Here is an 18,526-nt window from a genome sequence, read left to right on the forward strand (position 1 = left end):
GGTCCTTTTTCACTTTTCTTCTTATCCAATTAACTTTCATTCGTGGCCCACTCGCTATTTCACTGATACAAATACACTCGCCTCATCTTCTCGACACTTTTCCTGACGGTCCCGTGCCATTTAAAATTTTAAAAACCTTTGTGGCTTGTCCCAGCGAGTATTGATATTTGAACTACGCTAGCGCGTCCAACACGAATATTTTATTTTCAAGGAGCGGGAAAACCGTCCGATTTGAATTTAAAGAACACCGGATTCAAAAACACTGTTGACTCGTTGAGAATCTCTCTGTAAATGCTTTTTTCCGATCTCCGGTTTTGTGTTCTCAGGCTTCCATTGCCGCTTTGTATTGGGCTTGAATTCTTCCACAGAGAGATATGGAAGGTTTTCATAGCATGAAGAGGAAGCAATTGCAAGCGCTATGCAAGAAGCATGGCGTACCCGCTAATTTGACGAACCGTGAAATGGCGGATAAGCTTACTTTGCTTCTCGAGGTACCTCTTGGCTCTTACTCTCAATCCTTCTTTTTACTCGTTTACCTCAGTCAAGAGTTTCTCTCCTTTTTTTTCTTGTTTCTTCAGTTGTTTTTTGGTTACCAAGAAAACGGAGGCAAGTATGAGAGAAAGTTGGTTCGAATTGGGTCGAATTGTTGTGTTAGGATAAGTGACATAAGTTCGCTGTTTAATTTCACAATTTATAGAATCTTGTGAACATTCGAAGTTGCATTTCTTTATCTTTCCCAACAATAGATTTTTTTTTTTTGTCGACTTTCATTTTTTTACAGTAGTGGATTTTGCCTAAAATATAGTGTTATGCACAGGAGGAAGGAGAACCTATAAATAAAGGTCCGTCGTGCTCGAAGGACTTGGGGGAAATAGGCAGTGCAAATGATTCTAAGATTGTGAATAAGAATGTGAAGAAAGTTAAGTTTAGTCCAGATAATGAAACTTTTATATTTGTGGGTTCAGAATCGGACTCGGATTCAGATAAAGACTACACAATGGTGAAGAAACGGGCGGGCAAGAGAAGGTCTACAGTCAAGCTTCTTTCCAAGAAGCAAGTTCAAGTTGTTGATAGTGTTCGGGAAATAGGAGTCTCTGGGAAAAATATTGATCGCCAGGTTAGAATCACAAGGTCAAGAGCGCAAGTGGTTGGCGGAGACGCAGCGCCTTTAGTTGGGAAGAAGAGGCCGAGAATAGGCACAATTGTTGAAAGTATGGAGGTGAACGATGTTGGGTTTAGTGATAAGCCGCCTGTAGATGCAGTCTCGGTTGATAGTGTTGCCGGTGTCATGAAGTCTCAGGCTATTGGAAGAAGAGGTCGAAGGAAGACGAGGAACTCGAGACGTAATGATGGGGTTGTTTTGTTGGATGATGTTTCTGACGACAATGTGGAAGAAGGTGCCAAACAAAAGAAAATGTCGAAGCCATCAAGATCGAATGTGACAAAGGAGAAAGGCTCTTCTACATTAAGTACGAAAATGGGGGAAATTGGTGCTGTTGGTAGGATAACGAGGTCCCGGACTCAGCTTGACGCTAAAGCTTCTGCAGTTGATAGTAGGGCTAATACTGTTGAGGTTCAGGTAGAACGTGAAGAGGTTCTTCAACTTGAAGAACCCTTGAAGGGTTTAGGTAGCAAAGGCTTGAAGAAGAAATCTGTTGGACCCCAGAAGGCGAGGGTGAAAATCGATATCCTTGCTATGGAAGGTCCTGAACCAGGAAAAGTTCTGAGACGCTCAAAACGAAATGCAGCAATTGACGAAGACTCAGAACCGTCGATAAGGGATTTAGGAAAAACAAAAGTTAGGACCAGACGGGCTGAAGCCCAGATTGTGGAGAAAGCTTCTGCAGTTGACAATGAAAGTGAAAGTTTTGCAGATCAGAAAGAATGTGAAGATGGCGTGAGAGGTCCAGGCAGAGATGCCAATAAGCAGGACTTAGTTGTGCCACAGAAGGGTAAACTGGTGAGCAAAGGACCACTGCTGAGAAAGGAGACTAAAAAACGATTAAGAAATGCAGGCGTGGAAGGGAACACAGGAGCTAATCCGACTGTAGAACCTACGAAAGAACATGAGAAGCTTTCTTTACCACATGGGCGTCCAAGGAGGTCCAACCGCAACAGCTTGATGCTCACAACTAGTGCCCACATGGTTGGAGACATGAGGAATCGCGAGACTGCTGGAAGAGTTAAGCAAGCACGAGAATCACTTCAAGGAGAAAATTTGTATGCAGTGGAAGAGCCTCTGTCCAATCTGAATGCGTCAAGAAACGATTCAATTTTCATCTCTAATGCTGATGGAGCAAGAAAGGTTGGGAGGATGAAGCGAAGACGGGAACCAAACCCAAAAGGAAAAGGTTCGGTCATTGAAAGTGAAAGCTCAATTGAAAAATCTCCTAGACATTCCACGCATGACGTCTTGAAAAGCGATTTTGTAGCGGCCATTGAAGGGCCTTCTCCAATTGTGGATACTGGGTCCGCAGTGCAGGACACTGTAGATCACCGAATTAATCCAGACTCCAGCTGCATAAAAGAAATTTCAGGAAAATCCATGGGGAAACAGAAGGGATCCACGAGGAAATCTAGTGCAAAGAAGGGACTTCGTTTCTTGGAGGTCTCTGCTGTAACTTCTGACTTGGGCGAAGTTATCGATACTACCACGACTGTAAAGGAAAAGGTGGTCCCAACACCTGTGGAGTTGAAGGGGATTTCCACGGACCAATGTGCACATAATTCCGTCACTGAATTAGAGGTTTTCAATGAAAAGGAAAACATTTTACTAGGAGATGTCGAAGGGAAATTGCCCCTCAATTATATTAGTGAGGGTAACATGGATGATGAGCCATGTCAGTTAAACAGCAGAGTGAATATTGCGGATGTTGATTCGGTTAAACTAGAACCACTAAACATCCAAAGTAAAGTTGGGAGCGTGGTTTCTTCTGGCAATGCCTCTCCAGCTGATTGTTTGCTGCCTCTCTATCAGTCCTATTATAATGGTGAGACCAATTGCTTTTGATTGAGTTAAGTTATTACATTTGATTGCTTACTCTGTGCTCTGTAATTTTCAGGTGAAGCTGCCAACCTTTCGGAGATGAAAAGAAGAAGATTGGAAACAGAAGAACCCTTGACAGGCGAAAACATGAACCTTAGAAGTGATAAGCAAGATGGCCAATCAGATGGGGATGACCAGACTTCAGTTCAGGAGGATCAGCACCAACAAGATGCCAATATAATTGATAAACTCATAATTCATGAGATAGTTGTTGAAGATCATCCGAGTCAACTCAGGGAAATTAGATGCTCAAACAGAAAATTTAAACATACCTCTGAGAGAGGTCAAGAAATTAGTGCACTTGATCTGTTTGAAGGAGAGGAAATAGACCAAGTAGAAATCGTCGCAGGGGTTACGGAAATAGAGCAAACTATTTCAGAAGCCAATCTACTTAATACTGAAACTGGCGAAGGAAAACATGGCCACAGTGATATAGCTGCAACTCCGCTTAGACCTGCATTAGAAAGTCAGGGTATGGCATTCTCTCTCTCTCTCTCCTCCACCTATCTGGTGCTTGAAAATGTTTATTGTTGTTTTGATGTGTTTGAGCGGTTTTCAAATAAAGCATTTTTTTTTTTACCATTTCTCCATTGAAGCCGTTTCAGCAATTAGCAAAGAAGTGATAGCCAACTATCTTGGTACTTCCTCACCTAAGAAAGATGCCCTAGAAGAAGGTTAGTTCCTCAGTTTCTCTTAACCAGCAAATGATTTATATCTTTAGAAAGTGCAAAAGCTTAGGTTAACCTTCTATCTCCCTTTGATTTTTTTCTCCTTTAATTTGATGTGCAGAAGAGAATCAGCCTGGAGCCCAAAGTATTGCACAATCCACAATCCTTGAAAGAAGTAACAAAAATCATGTTGGAGAAGAAAAATATTCTAGTTATAGAATTGAAGTTCCAAATGAAACAATTTGCATAGGTGAAACTTCTGAAAGTAACGCTGTGGAGAAAATCAGGACTGAGCTGGAGATGACAAATGAAAACAACAATGAAGAGACATTGCATAGTGGGGAAGGAGTACGGCCAACTTCTAATAAAGAGCCTCTTGACAGGGGCTCTGAACAAAATTTAAGGATTGATGGATGTTGCCTTCGTAATTTAGACAGTGGAGTTGGTCAAAGTGCTGAGGAAAAAGAAAATGACGTCTCAGATTATAGCTTTGATACAAGCTTTGTCGAAACCTACGTTACATGTTTGCATGAACTTTCTGCTGTGGGGAGAATCACTCCGACTGTTCCACAAGAGATGGATACTTGCACAGTTGAAAATACTTCCACCTCTATTGTTGGATTAAAATGTGAGGGCATGGGACAAGCTCATATTATATCGAAATTTTTATTTCAAAATCATTCTTTGCATTTTTCTGTTTAAATAGAGTAATTTTACCTTCTCCTGTTTCCAACAGTACCTGAACGGTATTATTCTTTGCTGCAGGTCCTGCTTCTTCTGCCAAAGAAGACATCGCCCCTAGTAAACCCACTTCTCTGAAAGACAATGATGAACAAGAGGGAGGTTAGTTTCCTAGAACTCGTTGTGGGGGCAGGGTATTATTTGGCTTTCGTTTAAATGCTTTTATTCAACTAGGTTTGACTAAGAAGCTCGCCTTATTGTTTGATTTACCATGCCATTAACATAGAACCCTTGACAGGTGAAAATATGAACCTTAGAAATGATAAGCAAGATGACCAATCAGATGGGGATGACCAAACTTCAGTTCAGGAGGATCAGAATTTACAAGATGCCAATGAAATTGATAAAACAATTATTCATGAGTTCGTTATTGAAGATCATCTGAGTGAACTCAGGGAAATTATATGTTCAGACAGAAAATCTAAATATACCTCCGATTCAGCTGAAGAAATTAGTGCACTTGATCTGTTTAAAGGGGAGGAAATAGACCAAGTAGAAATCCTTGCAGGGGTTACAGAAATAGAGCAAACTATTTCAGAAGCCAATCTACTTATTGCCGAAACTGGCAAAGGAAAACATGCCCACAGTGATACAGCTGCAGTTCCCCTTGGACCTGCATTAGAAAGTCGGGGTATGACATTCCTTTTTCTATCTGTCTCTCTAAACTTTTATTGTTTTGTTGGAGTGGTTTTCAAATAAAGCAATTTCTTTTACCGTTTCATCATAGACGCCCTTTCAGGTATTAGCAATGAAGTGATGGCCAACTATCTTCGAACTTCCTCACCTAAGAAAGATGCCCCAGGAGAAGGTTAGCTCCTCGCTTTCTCTTAGAACAAGTGCAACAGTTTAGGTTAACTACCTTTTTTCTCCCTTTGATTTTTTTCCTCCTTTAATCTGATGTGCAGAAGAGAATCAGTCTGGAGCCCAAAGTACTGCACAATCCACAACGCTTGAAAGAGGTAACACAAATCATGCTGGTGAAGAAAAATATTCTAGTTATGGAATTGAAACTCCAGAAGAAAGAATTTGCATGGGTGAAACTCCTGTAAGTAATGCGGCGGAGAAAATGGGGACTGAACTGGGCATGACAAATGAAAGCAAGAATGAATCATTGCATAGTGGGAGAGCAGTACCAACTTCTGGGGAAGAGCTTTTTGGCAGGGTCTTTGAACAAAACTTAAGGATAGATGGTGGTTGCCTTCCTATTTTAGACGGTGGCGTTAGTCAAGGTGCCGAGAAAAAAGAAAGCGACCTCTCAGATGAAAACGTCGATTTCTGTTTTGATGAAACTAAAGTTACATTTTTGCATGAATTTTCTTCTCGGGGAAAAATCACTCCGATTGTTCAACAAGAGACGGATACTGGCAGAGTTGAAAATACTTCGACCTCCATTGTTGGGTTAAAATGTGAGGGCACGTGACAGGCTCATATCATATCGACATTTCTATCTCAAATACGTCTTTGCATCTTACTATTTGAACAGTCTAATTGTACTTTCTCTTTATTTCCTACAGTACCTTAACTATATATATCATGTCTTTGTTGCAGGTCCTGCTTCTGCCAAAGAAGACAGCTCCCCGAGCGAACCCACTTCGCTGAAAGGCAACGATGAACAAGAGGGAGGTTAGTTTTCTAGAACTCATTGAGGGGGCAGGATATTTTTGCTGGCTTTTAAATGCTTTATTCAACTGGGTTTAGAAGTAACGCAATAAGTCTATCTATTTTCAGAAGGGAATCATCTTAAAGACCCATTGCTATTATCACACAATGGAAGAAATGCTATTGAGAGTGGTGTTGCTTTGTTGCATAAAGCGGAAGACTCGGTTTTAACTACTTTTAAGGTTGATGCTGCAGAGGAGAAAACGGAGGCAAGAAGTGCACAAACGGATTCGAATGATGAAAATCCAAATGATGCTGCGAAAGATGTGATAGAGCCATCGTCTTTACTTCATTTTTCTCTGGAGGAGTCGCAGGGTGGAAACAAGAGTGAGAGTGAAGAAGTGAATAATATTTTGGATGAGCTCTTAAGCCCAAACATAGTTGGAGTTCGCAGTGCCGAGAGAAGTGCAGAAGAGAAAGTTACTTCTGGTTTTGATGGTACTAAGCTATTTCCCTTGGAAGCATTAAATGCAGTGAGTCGTCAAGAATTATTCTTGGAGAAGGTTTTTGATGACGAAGTGGGGGTTATACATAGAAACAGCAATGTAAAGGCTCTTGATGATATGCTTTCAAGTAAAAACTATATGGGATCAAAGGATATTTTCTATGCTGAAGGACAGAAAAGAGAATTATTTGCTGAGCAGCGTGACCATGTGGACATGAAGGAGTATTCCGAGTGTTCTCAGCAAGTTGAACTTGGTGACCACCGTGGTGGGGAGGTGGTTGGACTGGTGAGTCAGAGTCCGGATTCAACTTCAGGGGACCCTTGTGATAATTTTGCTAAAGGGGAAGTTGGTGAAAGTGCACATGACGATGATAGCTGTGGAATTAGTGCAGCCGTACCAGATGAAGCAGCTCACACTGTGACCATGGAAAAAATGGGTATTGTTGAGGCAAAACTAGTAGGGAGTTTGCTAACTGTTAGTCCAGTTGAGCAAAAGAAGCCATATTATGGTTCTGGGGATGAAGTTTTAAAGATTGATGCCTCTGCTGTATGTACTTCAAATGAGGTCTTACCCAAAGATAGTGAAGGTATAGAGGAGACATCAAGCGGAGTCGTACTAACTTCTTTTCAATTGGATGAAGTGAGGTTTGGCAATCTTGACAATCAGATATTAGAAGTTTCTCCAGAGTTGGATGGAAGTTTTTCCATTGGTCTAGATGTCCTTGTGTCCATGGATGACAAACCTGCAGATAGAGTTGAAAATTTTGAAACTGTGGCTGCAGATGAAGCTGATGCAGAATGTAGTGGGAGAAAAAATGATTCTGAGAAAGTTGGGGATGGTGCTAAGCTGTTTGAAGAAGCACTGGTTTCTCCGCATTTGTTTGATTGTTCCAGTAAGTGGGAGGAGAAAGAGGCAGAAAATATTAATTCCTTTGCCGATACCTCTTGTGGTAAATATGAAATTCATCCAAGTGGTGTAATTGTCTCAATTTCAAGTGTTTCTTCATCACATGGTATCTACAAGTGCAAAGCCAAGATTTTTAAGTTATCTTCTTTAGTTTTACATATCAATCACTGAGATTTTGGTGGCTATATGATGTGGTGGTTTTAAATTAGATTTTCAACTAGTGTTACAAACAGCGTTAAATTATATTCATTGTTAATTTTGTCAAATGCAGGAGATGAAGATGGATTTGACAGTTTTGTTGAGGGAAACAGCTATGACACAGAGGGAAAGGAGATGGCTGATGATGGTAGAGGTATGATTGTTGAATAGGTTCTGACTTATCAGATATGGGAGTTTTACATGTAAACAGTTTCTTGATATATAAATATTTATTTCTGTTAAATAATATTATACATACAAGTTCAAATTTTCCAGGAGATAATGAAGTTTCACCGGAGGAAAGAGTCGGGGCCCAGAAAAATGATGGTCCAGTGGATGGTAACGTGGAAAATAGTGCAACAGCCCCTCAAGAATTGGCCGGAGACCAAGTTGATGGCCAAAATGGTGCAGTAACTCATGCTGATTTAAATGGCATTGATTTTTTGACTTTTAATGAGCCTTTACGTAGGAGTAGCGTTGATAAGACAGAGGAAGGACTTGGTTTTAATAGGCTTGCTAAGATGGGCATTGACAGTGCCAGCTCTGAGGGTCCGGGATATGCAGAATTTGAGAATTCCCATGTTGTAACTTCAGAGAAATCTGAAGTGGCTGTTAATCACGTTGTCCTTCCAACAGTTATTGCTTTGCCAAGTTTTGGTAAGTACTCCATTCCTTAAATGTTTTAAGATACTATGGTCTTGGGCCGAAGGAGAACTTGGGGTCCCGGGGCGGTGGGAATTTAAATTGTCCTCCCTTTCATAAGGCTTGGCCTTCACCAATTGTGCCACTTTTTATAAAAACTTTGGATAAAACCTAAAATGTGCACGAAGGATGTCAGATAAAAGTTATCACTATTACCAAATCCTAAATTGTATCTCTAGAGCATTTATTTTGTATAGTAATGATCTGTATCTTTGGAATAACAGCAACTAGAGCTTTGGACTCAAATGATGATTCGTGTGCATTCACCACCTGGGAGCTGAATTTGCTTCTAGGTGGCAGTGAAGAAGATGAAGTTGAGAAATCAGGTGGAGTGGACTCAGTTGCCAATCTATTGAGTACAACTAGTGAGGATACTGAGGAAGTGTCAATGAATGTGGCAATTGCTGAAGACCAGCATGGTACTCATGAGCAGCATATGGTAGAGGATGTTGCACAGATGGTAGGCAGTTGCCTTGCTGTCTCAGATGAGCCTATCTCTGAAAATGACAATGAATCAAAGAAACAAGGTGAAGTTTTTGCCATCACCCAAGAGCACGCTGGTTGTGAGAATGATGAACATCAGTTTATCAAGGTTGGGATTTCAAGCAGTTCCATAGATACTGAGATACCGGACGCTGCTGACCTTGATGTCAGTAATCGTGTTACTGCAGAGGAAACCATGGCAGAATGTGGTCACAATGATTCAAAACAAGTGCAAAATAATGCTGACGTTGGAGGTACAAAGTTTTCAGTTGGAAGGGATGGAAGTGAACATAGAGTAGAAGCAATGGAGATTGATGTGCCAAAAATAGATGCAACAATTGAAGAACTATCTCCTGCTTCCACAAATATGGTTGTTGGTAGAGGTATATGCATTTTTTAGAGTCAAAATGTGTAGTTTATAGATAGGAGACACGTTGATTAGAATCGTAGTTTAACTTGTGCTCATATTGGTTTGCAGAGATTGATGCTGAATTTGTCCAGACTCCACAATCAAAGTTGGAATCACCAAAACTGAAGGAAAAGGCCAGTTTGTCTGTCAAACAGTTGAATTCTTCAGTGGTGAAAGGAACAATGTTTAAAGCTAGTCTGATCCCAAGAACGCCCAAGAATCTTAATATGAAAGAGAATGTGGGAAGCAGCAAGAATGATCAAATTGGTAACACTACAGCAGCAAGAACAATGCCCAAAAGGCGCCCGTTGGAGGATCTCCAAAACAATTAGATTTAATAGGTCCTGCTTGTTATTTATTAGTAATTTGTGTTGGGTGCAATTAGGCGAGTTGACTTTGTATTTAGTACTTGAGCATACCTCATGCAGTTACTCGTGGACACGGGGATGTTAGAATTTGGTATTTTGTACAATTTTTTTTTTCCTTATTTGTGGGGAATGATTGTTTGTCTTGAGAGATTAAATTCGTTTCTAAATGTATGACTATGGAGAATTTAGTGATTAATAGAACTACAATTTATAAATTGGGGGCTTCTCTATTTTTATGAGTACAAATAAATTGGGGGATTATTACATTTTCCAGAATAGTGAGCAGACCCAATAAAATATTTTTACCAGAATTTTCAAGGTAATAATTGTTGAGGAATAATTTTACATTACTTGTGGACAGAGTTTTGGGTATGTTTATAAGGAATGGATAATCTTCTATTGAAGAATTGGTTTTATGAAATGAATTATGCTGATGAATTTTGGTATCAGAGCTTGCTACAGGACAAATGGGAGTCCACACTACTTACCTCATGACAAAGACCAGAAAAAAATATTGGCATGCACATAAGAAGGGTGTTGAGGAATAATCCTACATTGCATGTGGATGAGGTCTTGAACATGTTTATAAGGAATGAACAATCCTCTCTTTAAGAACTGGTTTTATGAGATGAATTAGATTCATGAATTTCTTTAATAATATAATCTTAGAGACTTCGGAGGTCAGAACACCCGTTTCAACACAGTTCAACCACTGTCTAGCCCTATCCTACAAGAAAATGGTTAAAATTATGAGAAAATATACTTACAACCGTGAATTGCGTAATCGCCGCGTAATCGCTTTGAAAAAAATGAATAAAACATGGGACCCACATGAAAAAAATTAATTTTTTAATAGTGGATCCCACTCTTTTTTAAAGCAATTACGCGGCGATTACGCACTTCACGGTTGTATGTAGAATTATTCTAAAATTATTTAGTGTGATAATATTTGCAATAAAGAGAACAAAACTTAGAAACTCTGGGAGTATTTTACTCAAAATTCATCCGCGTGATAGAATTTCTTGCAACAAAACAGAAGTACAACCACTGAACCACACCACGCTTCCGCCTATCTCATAGAGGAGCACCTCATTGAGAATTCCAATACAAAGCAGGAAAAACACATGGGATCGGAAAGCCTTTTTTTATTTATTTATAGGAGACGTACATAGGTTGCTGCAATTTTATTGACTAAACATTGCACCAAGAGCAAGAGCAAGAGCTACAGCTACAGCTACAGCCTACACCTACATACAAGGACAGCCATTACAACAATGACACTTTCTATGAGGTCCCTTTAATTGGGAAGGGGATAAAATTTATGAATCACACTAAGATTTTTATTATTTTCTCTTGGGACTACATAGATTATCTGAATACAATCACCCCTCCACCACACTATCCCACGTATCAGAAAGAATTGATGAAAACTAAAACTAATGCAGAAGAATATGTGTTAGATCCGGTCCTTTGTATCTACATGCAGCCAACCAGGATAGCGACTTGCATCTTTGCTTTTCCACCAAATGGTTTTTATTAACAAACCATGCTGTGTCATGTGATGTATTCGTCGACAACCATTAAAACTTAGCCCTCATTGACGATGATGCATAGAACTCAACTTCAACCTTCTGTGTTGTTTATCTTAGTCACAATCCAAACCACATACTTCTAGTACAAGACCGCCCTTTGAAAGAAATGGGTTTATTCTGACCCATAAAAGGGAGAAGATTGATGATAGAAGGATTGCCCAGACCACAACAATGGTGGGAATCCTGTCCTGTTTCCCCATCAGCCCCTTAAGGAATGGGTAAAGATGGACAATGACCCATAAGGCGAAAAACAGTTTACCAAAGAGTGGACCCCATGAATCGTAGCCATTATTGATAGCATCTGAGACCCCAACTACAACTCCGATTATGTTTATGATTAGCAAGGACATGGGAGGGATTAACAATGATGTCCACTTGAAGAGGTAGAGCTCAGAAAACTCTCCATCATCCGCAGCTTTGGATGTAACTGTAAAGTTTGTGTTAACCCCTGCCAAAACCTTAAGCAGGCCCTGGAAGAGAGCAAACAGATGAGATGAGGCACCACCGATAACCCAGAATTGTTCATTCCTCCACCAGTCGTGTATGCCAACACCTCCCCACTGCATCTCAAGGATGCCAGTAGCAGCTATGGATACGAAGAGGGCCATGAATATAAGACTAGCATAGTTGCTTATCTGTCGCAAAAATGAAAAAGAAAAATCCTGTCATTAGTTGACGCCTGAAAGCCTAGCAGATATTGAATTTGGGTTTTATGAAGTATGTCTAAGCAAACAAGGGGCAGTAGTACCCTTTTGTTTCAATATATCGCATTGCATTTTGGAATCAAAAGAACATAGCAGTACCTCTGGAACTATGAAGTTCCCAGTAAGGAGGCAGACAGCTGGCAAGGTGCAGTAAGCAAGCAAAGGAATCGATGTCAGCGGATAAACGACTGAATTTATATAAGAAAAACGCTCCAACCCTTTCAAGCCGCACCCATATCCATACCATATGGGACAATGCCTGCTGAAGAAAATCTCAACAGATCCCAGGGCCCACCGCAGAACCTGGTGTAAACGATCTGAAAGGTTTATAGGAGCAGAACCCTTAAATGCAGGCCTTTTCGGCATGCAATACACTGATCGCCAGCCATGGCAGTGCATCTTGAAGCCGGTAAGTATATCCTCTGTAACAGAGCCATATATCCACCCAACCTGAAACATAAATGGAATTTAGCTATCGGGACAATAGAAAATGCTGTATCTTGCTAATGAAAGAGATTATAAAGAGAAGGTTTTGTTAATTTTGAAGCAGTTTTCATATACCTCTTTTCCCCATTCTGTTTTATCTTCATAACCACAGCTAATAACATGGATTGCTTCTTTCAAGAGAGATGCAGGACTTGCTCCTTTTGGAACTCCACCATCTTCCATCAGTGTAGAAGCTATGAAAACTGATGACTGTCCAAATTTTTTCTCAAATTTTACTTGGGGCATTAGGTAAGATTTTTCATTATCTATTCCTGCAATGTAAGTTTCAGGAGAAACACATTTGATATTAGTTTACTACAATCTATATGACTGAACAAGGAACCAACCCGCACTGAAACATTTTAGATTTGGCACTGACAGGGTAAGTATTGGAGATTACTTGGAAAATAAAGGTTAAAAATCTCTCAAGGTCAAGTATAGGTTGTGCAAATAAAAGTATGCTAAGAGTATTTGGGATTATAGGTCGAATTAACCGTTAGCACCTCCCTGGGAAATTTTTGCTAATATAGAATGTTATAAAAGAATTGCAAATGCAAAACTCCTTGCCAATCTGAATTCACTCCTTACCTTCGATTCCCTCTTCAATATTTTCTAGTGCATGTATCTGACGTGAAGCCTCCCTGTTTTTCAACTTCTTTTTGTCATTCAACTTCTTTTTCTTGTTCTTTCTAGATCCACAGCAGAAGCAGCACCATTTTGGCCAACAATTACATGTTTTCCTAGGAGGTTTCTTCTTGATGGGGGCATCATATCCATAGAGTGCTTGCCTCCTGAAGACACACCCAGTTCCGACATATATTGGTCCTTGGATCCCATCCAATCCTTTCATATTGATCTAGAATTAATTAAAAGAATTAGCACTTGCATAAAATACAGTTGCAAATAGAAAATCTGTATGAATGCATGTGTGAACTACAACAACACAACCAAGATCCTTTACTTACATCAAAGAATACGACATTGCGATTGGAGTATCTATCATGACGATCAATCCCGTCAAATCTTTGGGGAAATTGTACATAACAGATTTTCTTTCCAGAAGTGGGGTCCATCATGAAGCACATAGCTTCACGAAGTGCCTTACTGTTGTTTATGTAGTGATCACAATCAACATTCAGGAGATAAGGAGCATTTGAGATGACTGCCGAGACCCGCACCTTATTTATCAGCAAAAAATTTGAAAGAGTAAGAGAAATGGCAAGACACAATAAAATTGCCAAAAACACAAGTTAAGAGAAGAAAGTGAGAAACTACCAGGGCATTCATGGCCCCAGCCTTTTTGTGGTGATCAAATCCTGGTCTCTTCTCACGAGACACATAAATCAAGCGAGGTAGTTCATTTCCTTCGACATCACAAACACCATTTTGACCAAGGAAAACCTGTATAAGACCATCAAGATTATAATCACAAGATTTTAACTTTCTATGCATATAAAGGAAAGCTAGATGAAGTTTCCATGAAAGCCTTCAGAACCGATCTTACCTGGATCATTCCAGGATGATCCCTGACATTGTTCCCAGGCCATGGAGTCCCATCCTGCATTGTCCAACCATCTTCCGGAACCTTTTGTGCCATGGATACCAATCCGTTAATCCGAACTTTAAACTCTTCATATTCCCTCTGTAGCAACCAATGACAATAGCCATGTTCTCAATAAAGGTATTCATGCCTTATCGAACATGAAAAGTATCATTAAGGGAAAAAAATCATAATTTTTTACTGAATGTCAATATGTGGCTCTCTGCCTGCCATATTTTGTGCAAAATTAGCACCACCATTTGCTTGTGGGCATGATTCTCGACTCATGAGAAGCTGAAAAGCCAGATAATGGAGAGAAAAGGAAGCAAGCAGTTGATAAACAAATAAAGAACAGAAAACCTTCATTGCACGCCGTTCTCTTATAAATGCTGGATGCACTTTGTCTTTCAAATAGTCAACCTTCTGAGAAAAATACCATTCGGGGGCTCTTGGCTCAATGTTGAACCTCTTGCAGAATGGGACCCACTTACGTGCAAACTCCGATGTCTCAGAGAGGGCTTCAAAAGTAAGCATGGCAGCTCCATCATCCGAGACATAGCATGAAACTTTGTCAACCGGATAATCTACAGCGAGAATGGACAAAACTGTATTTGCAGTGATAAGTGGAGGTTCTTTTAATGGATCTACCGTACTTACAAATATGTCTATATCAGCCAGTTCAGATGGTTTCCCTTCTTTCTCATACCTGGCAAGAAATATAGTGCATGTTAGCTACAAATCGAGAATGACACAATGTTTGCAGACACACACACACAAGCAAATAAAGGTGGGAGTGCGCGCGCACACACTGATGTACCTCAGGGACAAACGATCAAGGTATGTCTCTCGCACAATCGGACACCATTTTGGGAACTGATCCAATATCCAAGACACAGCAAACCATATTTCACAAATGACTGATGTTAACCACAATCCATATGCATCATTGACTGGATGGGTGATCCTATACTGAAAAAATAACCCGAGAATGACAATTCGGAGAAGAATTATCATTCTATATGGATTTATCTTGCTTGAAGGAATTGATAACTTCCTCGAAAGTGGCTGCCTGCCTTCATCCATCCTATAAAATAGAAATAATAATGGTAATAACTATAAAGCTTAAATCTTGTTGTGGAAGAAAGGGAATTATACATATAGCAGGGCCGAGCCATTCTATTTAAGGTATAACCATTGATCTAAAAGCCCTAGGACTGTTGGATACTAATTTGGTCAAACCCTTAACACTTAAGATAAAACACATTCATCCCAAGTAACTTAAGATAATGATTGCTGATTGCTGTCCTATACTTTATGGTTTTGAAATATGGAATAAAAATTGGCAGTAAATTCAAGAAAAGAACAGAAGGAACTAAGTAAACAAACAAAGTGTTGCCCTCAAATAAATTAATAAGGCAAGACACAGCAATACAACATTTTTTGTACAGGAGGTTGAAAAATGCACCTACATGGGCAAATCAGGATCATCCAATTCATCACCGTCATTTTTTCCACCACTGTCTCCTCCTTGGTGCTTAACCACCTGAAATTTCTCATTCTGCTTCTTTTTCCACTCCTCCATTCTCTCCTTCCAAGCAACAGTTCCATATCCATAGAGAGACAAGTCTTTTTTTGGATCCATGGGTCTGGGTTGAACTGCATCGTCAACAGCAATTATCACACAGTAAGTTTGGTCAGAACAGCATTAAACATCTTAGCATCGTTCAAGGGAAAAAGAAAAAAAAAAACTAGAAATATTTCAACCAACTTACATGACATGGGAGAATCGGAAATTGGCATTGGAAGGACCCGTTTCCCACGACTCATAAATGGGGGAACAAAAAGGGCATGCTTATCAGGTGATATTCCCACATCCTTAAACAAAAAAATAAAAAAATAAAATAAAATTAAGTATTAGACCATTAACCAGAGATGATAATCATTCTTAACAAAGAACAAAAATCAGATTGCAATATCAAAATTCCACCTCTTCACCGTAGGTCAGCAGAGGGATATCTGGAGAAACAGATGCAGAATCCAGCTCTGTTGGTGTGGCAGTCGCTGAAGCATTGGCTTGGGAACCTCGGCCAACATTAAAGCGGGCAGAGTGCATGGTCTCAGCAATGTGGTGAGGGTTGCCTCCAATGTCAAACTCGTTCTCCAAATCATCAGTATCATCCTCTTCTTCATCACCTTCAACTCTAGCACTCCCTGGATTTGCAATGCTCGCAGTGTTAATAAAAAATATTAACTGAAGAAATTATGAAAGTCGACTAAAAATGGAAAAGTCCTACCTTTGATGCGCTTGTATCTTGTTCTGCATTGAGGACAGGCCTGATTGCCTTCTCTTCTTTCGTACTCATAGCAAGGTCTGCACACAGGAAAGGCACATTCGTTGCAAGCAACGAGTGGCTCTCCATCGACTGTGATTTCTATCTCATCCCCACAGATCTGGCAAATTTGCCCACTCAATTCTTGAACGGATGTCACCTGTAATTCGCAGTGGCCATAACACTGTTAATCTCTACCAGATCATGATGGCCGAAATTCCAATACACCAAACAGAAATTTAAGCGGCTTAAAAATTATAAATTTTAAAATACTACGATATAATGTAATGTTAAAATTGAAAACTTTTCACGCAATGGTTTCATTGACCATCTCACCGGGAAAAATGGTAGCACTACCCTAATCCCACCCGGAAATGGTTACATTAGCATAGTCCCACCAGGAAAAATAAAAAACGAAAGTTAAATACTTTCCAGTATCCTTTCCATTCGCTAGCTGATGAAGTACAGCCATGAGCTTGGGAACAGAAAATATTCCGAAACATTCACAGAAGAGAAAACCCACCCAGATTAGTAATCGCAGGCTTTAAAAAAATGGCTGAAGGAGGAGTTCAAACATAAGAAAGAAAAACCCAATGAAACGCATCACTACCAAAAGAAGGAAGATAAAAGAAACGGACAACCAGAAGAAAATGGTTGAAGAAGGAGGGTAAGAAGCTCAGAAATTAGAAAGACAAAGCAATGTGTTCAGGACCCATGTAAGAAAATCCCAAAACTAGCACTTGTCTTCAAATTATTCCACCGAACTATGTGGACAAATGACTTTTAGGACGGTAAGAGAAGCGAAAATAGGATAATTTGTCTGCAAAAAAGTTGGAAGAGGCAATGAGAAATCATGAATGAAAGGACTTACTCGGGCAACCTCATCGGCATTGATAAGAATGAACTCATTCCTGTTGTGAGAACCTGCAATAAGCCGTCTTTTGGTATCCATCAGACCCTCTCTCACAGCAAAGACCCTCACTTCACCAACCTTCTCTCACAGCCTCTCTCATCATCAAAAGCCCACAAATAACACACCTTTTCCTTTTACTGCTTCTCCTAATTCTCTTCCTTCACCTTCTTCCTCTCCTTTAGCCCACTCCCTCAGGCACCAATTACAGGAAACACCCACCCGGCCGCCCCCACATTACAGAGGGAAGTAAATATAAAGAGAGCTAGTAGAGAGAGAAAAAAGTCTAGAAATGCTAAAAATAAACAAAAAAAAAGTAGAACAATAAAATACTACCGGCGCGGAATTAAAGAAAACAGAAAAATATTGGGTAATTTGGTTGGTTGGACAGAATGATTCTTTCCTTGCAAGACCACCCCGGTTTCTCAGCAGATGGATTGCTTTGGTGAACTTGTGATGGTCTCGATCCGTGACACCAGGTTAATGAAAAAAATAATATAGATATTCTAAACGTTAAAGAGAATCTTAGTGGTGGAGTGGGTTGGAAATTTAACTCATAACAGAGAAGCGGCGAGAGAGTTACGCAGACATGATAATGAGAATTAGAAGAAATCGAGTCATATATAATATATATGTGTGTGTGTGTGTGTGTGGGGTATTACTTTCATTTACGTCTAAACCTGGGCCCAGTTTTGTTGGTGGGGACGGAGGCGGGGGTGTCCCGTCCGGATGGGGGATGAGGAGTAATTTTGGTAATTTCACTCGATTAAGTTCTAAGGGCGATGGTGATGGTGTTTGTAGATGCTGTCCTGTCTGTCTCGGTTCTCTCTCTCACGATTGTACCGAGCTGTTTTGTCAAATGACAGAGGGAGAGAGAGAATCTGAGAGCTAGACAAAGACACAGACTGAGAGAGAGAGAGAGAGAGAGGGAGCGGTGACACTATGAAAGTGGACAGAGACTGAGCTGAGAGAGATGGCAACTGGGAACTGCGTGCACGCGTGGGTGCGACCGAGAGTTGTGCATAATCTTCCGCTAAACTGAATCAGCTGTCTGGGCTTTTGGCTCTTCCGCTGTTTGACCAAATTTACCATTTAAATAATTAAAAAAAAAAAACCTTTTTTATTTTCATATTTTCTTTCACGGAAGACAATCCTCACTTGAGTAGAAAATAAATAAAAAAATAAAAGAATATATATATTATATAATATATATATATATATATATAGGGTTTGGAAACGTTTCGCTTGAAGGGGTGGCCAAGGAACGATGATAAACTCCATTCATAGTGCTAATATTTTTGCAGTTTGTGTTTTGACAGCTCAGAAGGCCTCAATAGA

At 40.0% G+C, this 18,526-nt stretch overlaps 2 protein-coding genes across 8 annotated transcripts; one reads left to right on the forward strand and one right to left on the reverse strand.

Annotated features, from left to right (window-relative positions):
• The first annotated feature begins 129 nt into the window (after positions 1 to 129).
• Positions 130 to 9,841, forward strand: LOC108984234. 7 transcript variants are annotated; one of them, XM_018956118.2, is made up of 15 exons: positions 130 to 491; positions 818 to 2,990; positions 3,063 to 3,518; positions 3,643 to 3,720; positions 3,836 to 4,342; positions 4,480 to 4,557; positions 4,694 to 5,086; positions 5,183 to 5,263; positions 5,361 to 5,861; positions 6,004 to 6,078; positions 6,184 to 7,572; positions 7,738 to 7,818; positions 7,941 to 8,321; positions 8,591 to 9,232; positions 9,328 to 9,841. In XM_018956118.2, the coding sequence occupies exons 1-15, from the start codon at positions 375 to 377 to the stop codon at positions 9,588 to 9,590; spliced, it is 7,215 nt and encodes a 2,404-aa protein (XP_018811663.1). In that variant the 5' UTR covers positions 130 to 374; the 3' UTR covers positions 9,591 to 9,841. The 7 variants fall into 7 exon arrangements, with proteins under 7 accessions (XP_018811663.1, XP_035541822.1, XP_035541824.1 ...); XM_035685929.1 differs by having other exon boundaries at positions 6,184 to 7,452; XM_035685931.1 differs by having other exon boundaries at positions 5,361 to 5,414.
• Positions 9,842 to 10,944: 1,103 nt separating this feature from the next.
• LOC108984236 (cellulose synthase A catalytic subunit 2 [UDP-forming]-like) lies at positions 10,945 to 17,778 on the reverse strand. Its single transcript, XM_018956124.2, has 14 exons — positions 17,150 to 17,778; positions 16,243 to 16,438; positions 15,936 to 16,159; positions 15,721 to 15,823; positions 15,418 to 15,604; positions 14,766 to 15,032; positions 14,309 to 14,654; positions 13,913 to 14,050; positions 13,684 to 13,809; positions 13,374 to 13,586; positions 12,997 to 13,264; positions 12,484 to 12,680; positions 12,022 to 12,372; positions 10,945 to 11,853 (listed from the first exon to the last, which is right to left on the reverse strand). The coding sequence occupies exons 1-14, from the start codon at positions 17,228 to 17,230 to the stop codon at positions 11,272 to 11,274; spliced, it is 3,279 nt and encodes a 1,092-aa protein (XP_018811669.1). The 5' UTR covers positions 17,231 to 17,778; the 3' UTR covers positions 10,945 to 11,271.
• Between the last annotated feature and the right edge of the window lie 748 nt (positions 17,779 to 18,526).

This window comes from Juglans regia, chromosome 15 (assembly GCF_001411555.2).
Source record: "Juglans regia cultivar Chandler chromosome 15, Walnut 2.0, whole genome shotgun sequence".
In the NCBI taxonomy this organism is placed as follows: domain Eukaryota; kingdom Viridiplantae; phylum Streptophyta; class Magnoliopsida; order Fagales; family Juglandaceae; genus Juglans; species Juglans regia.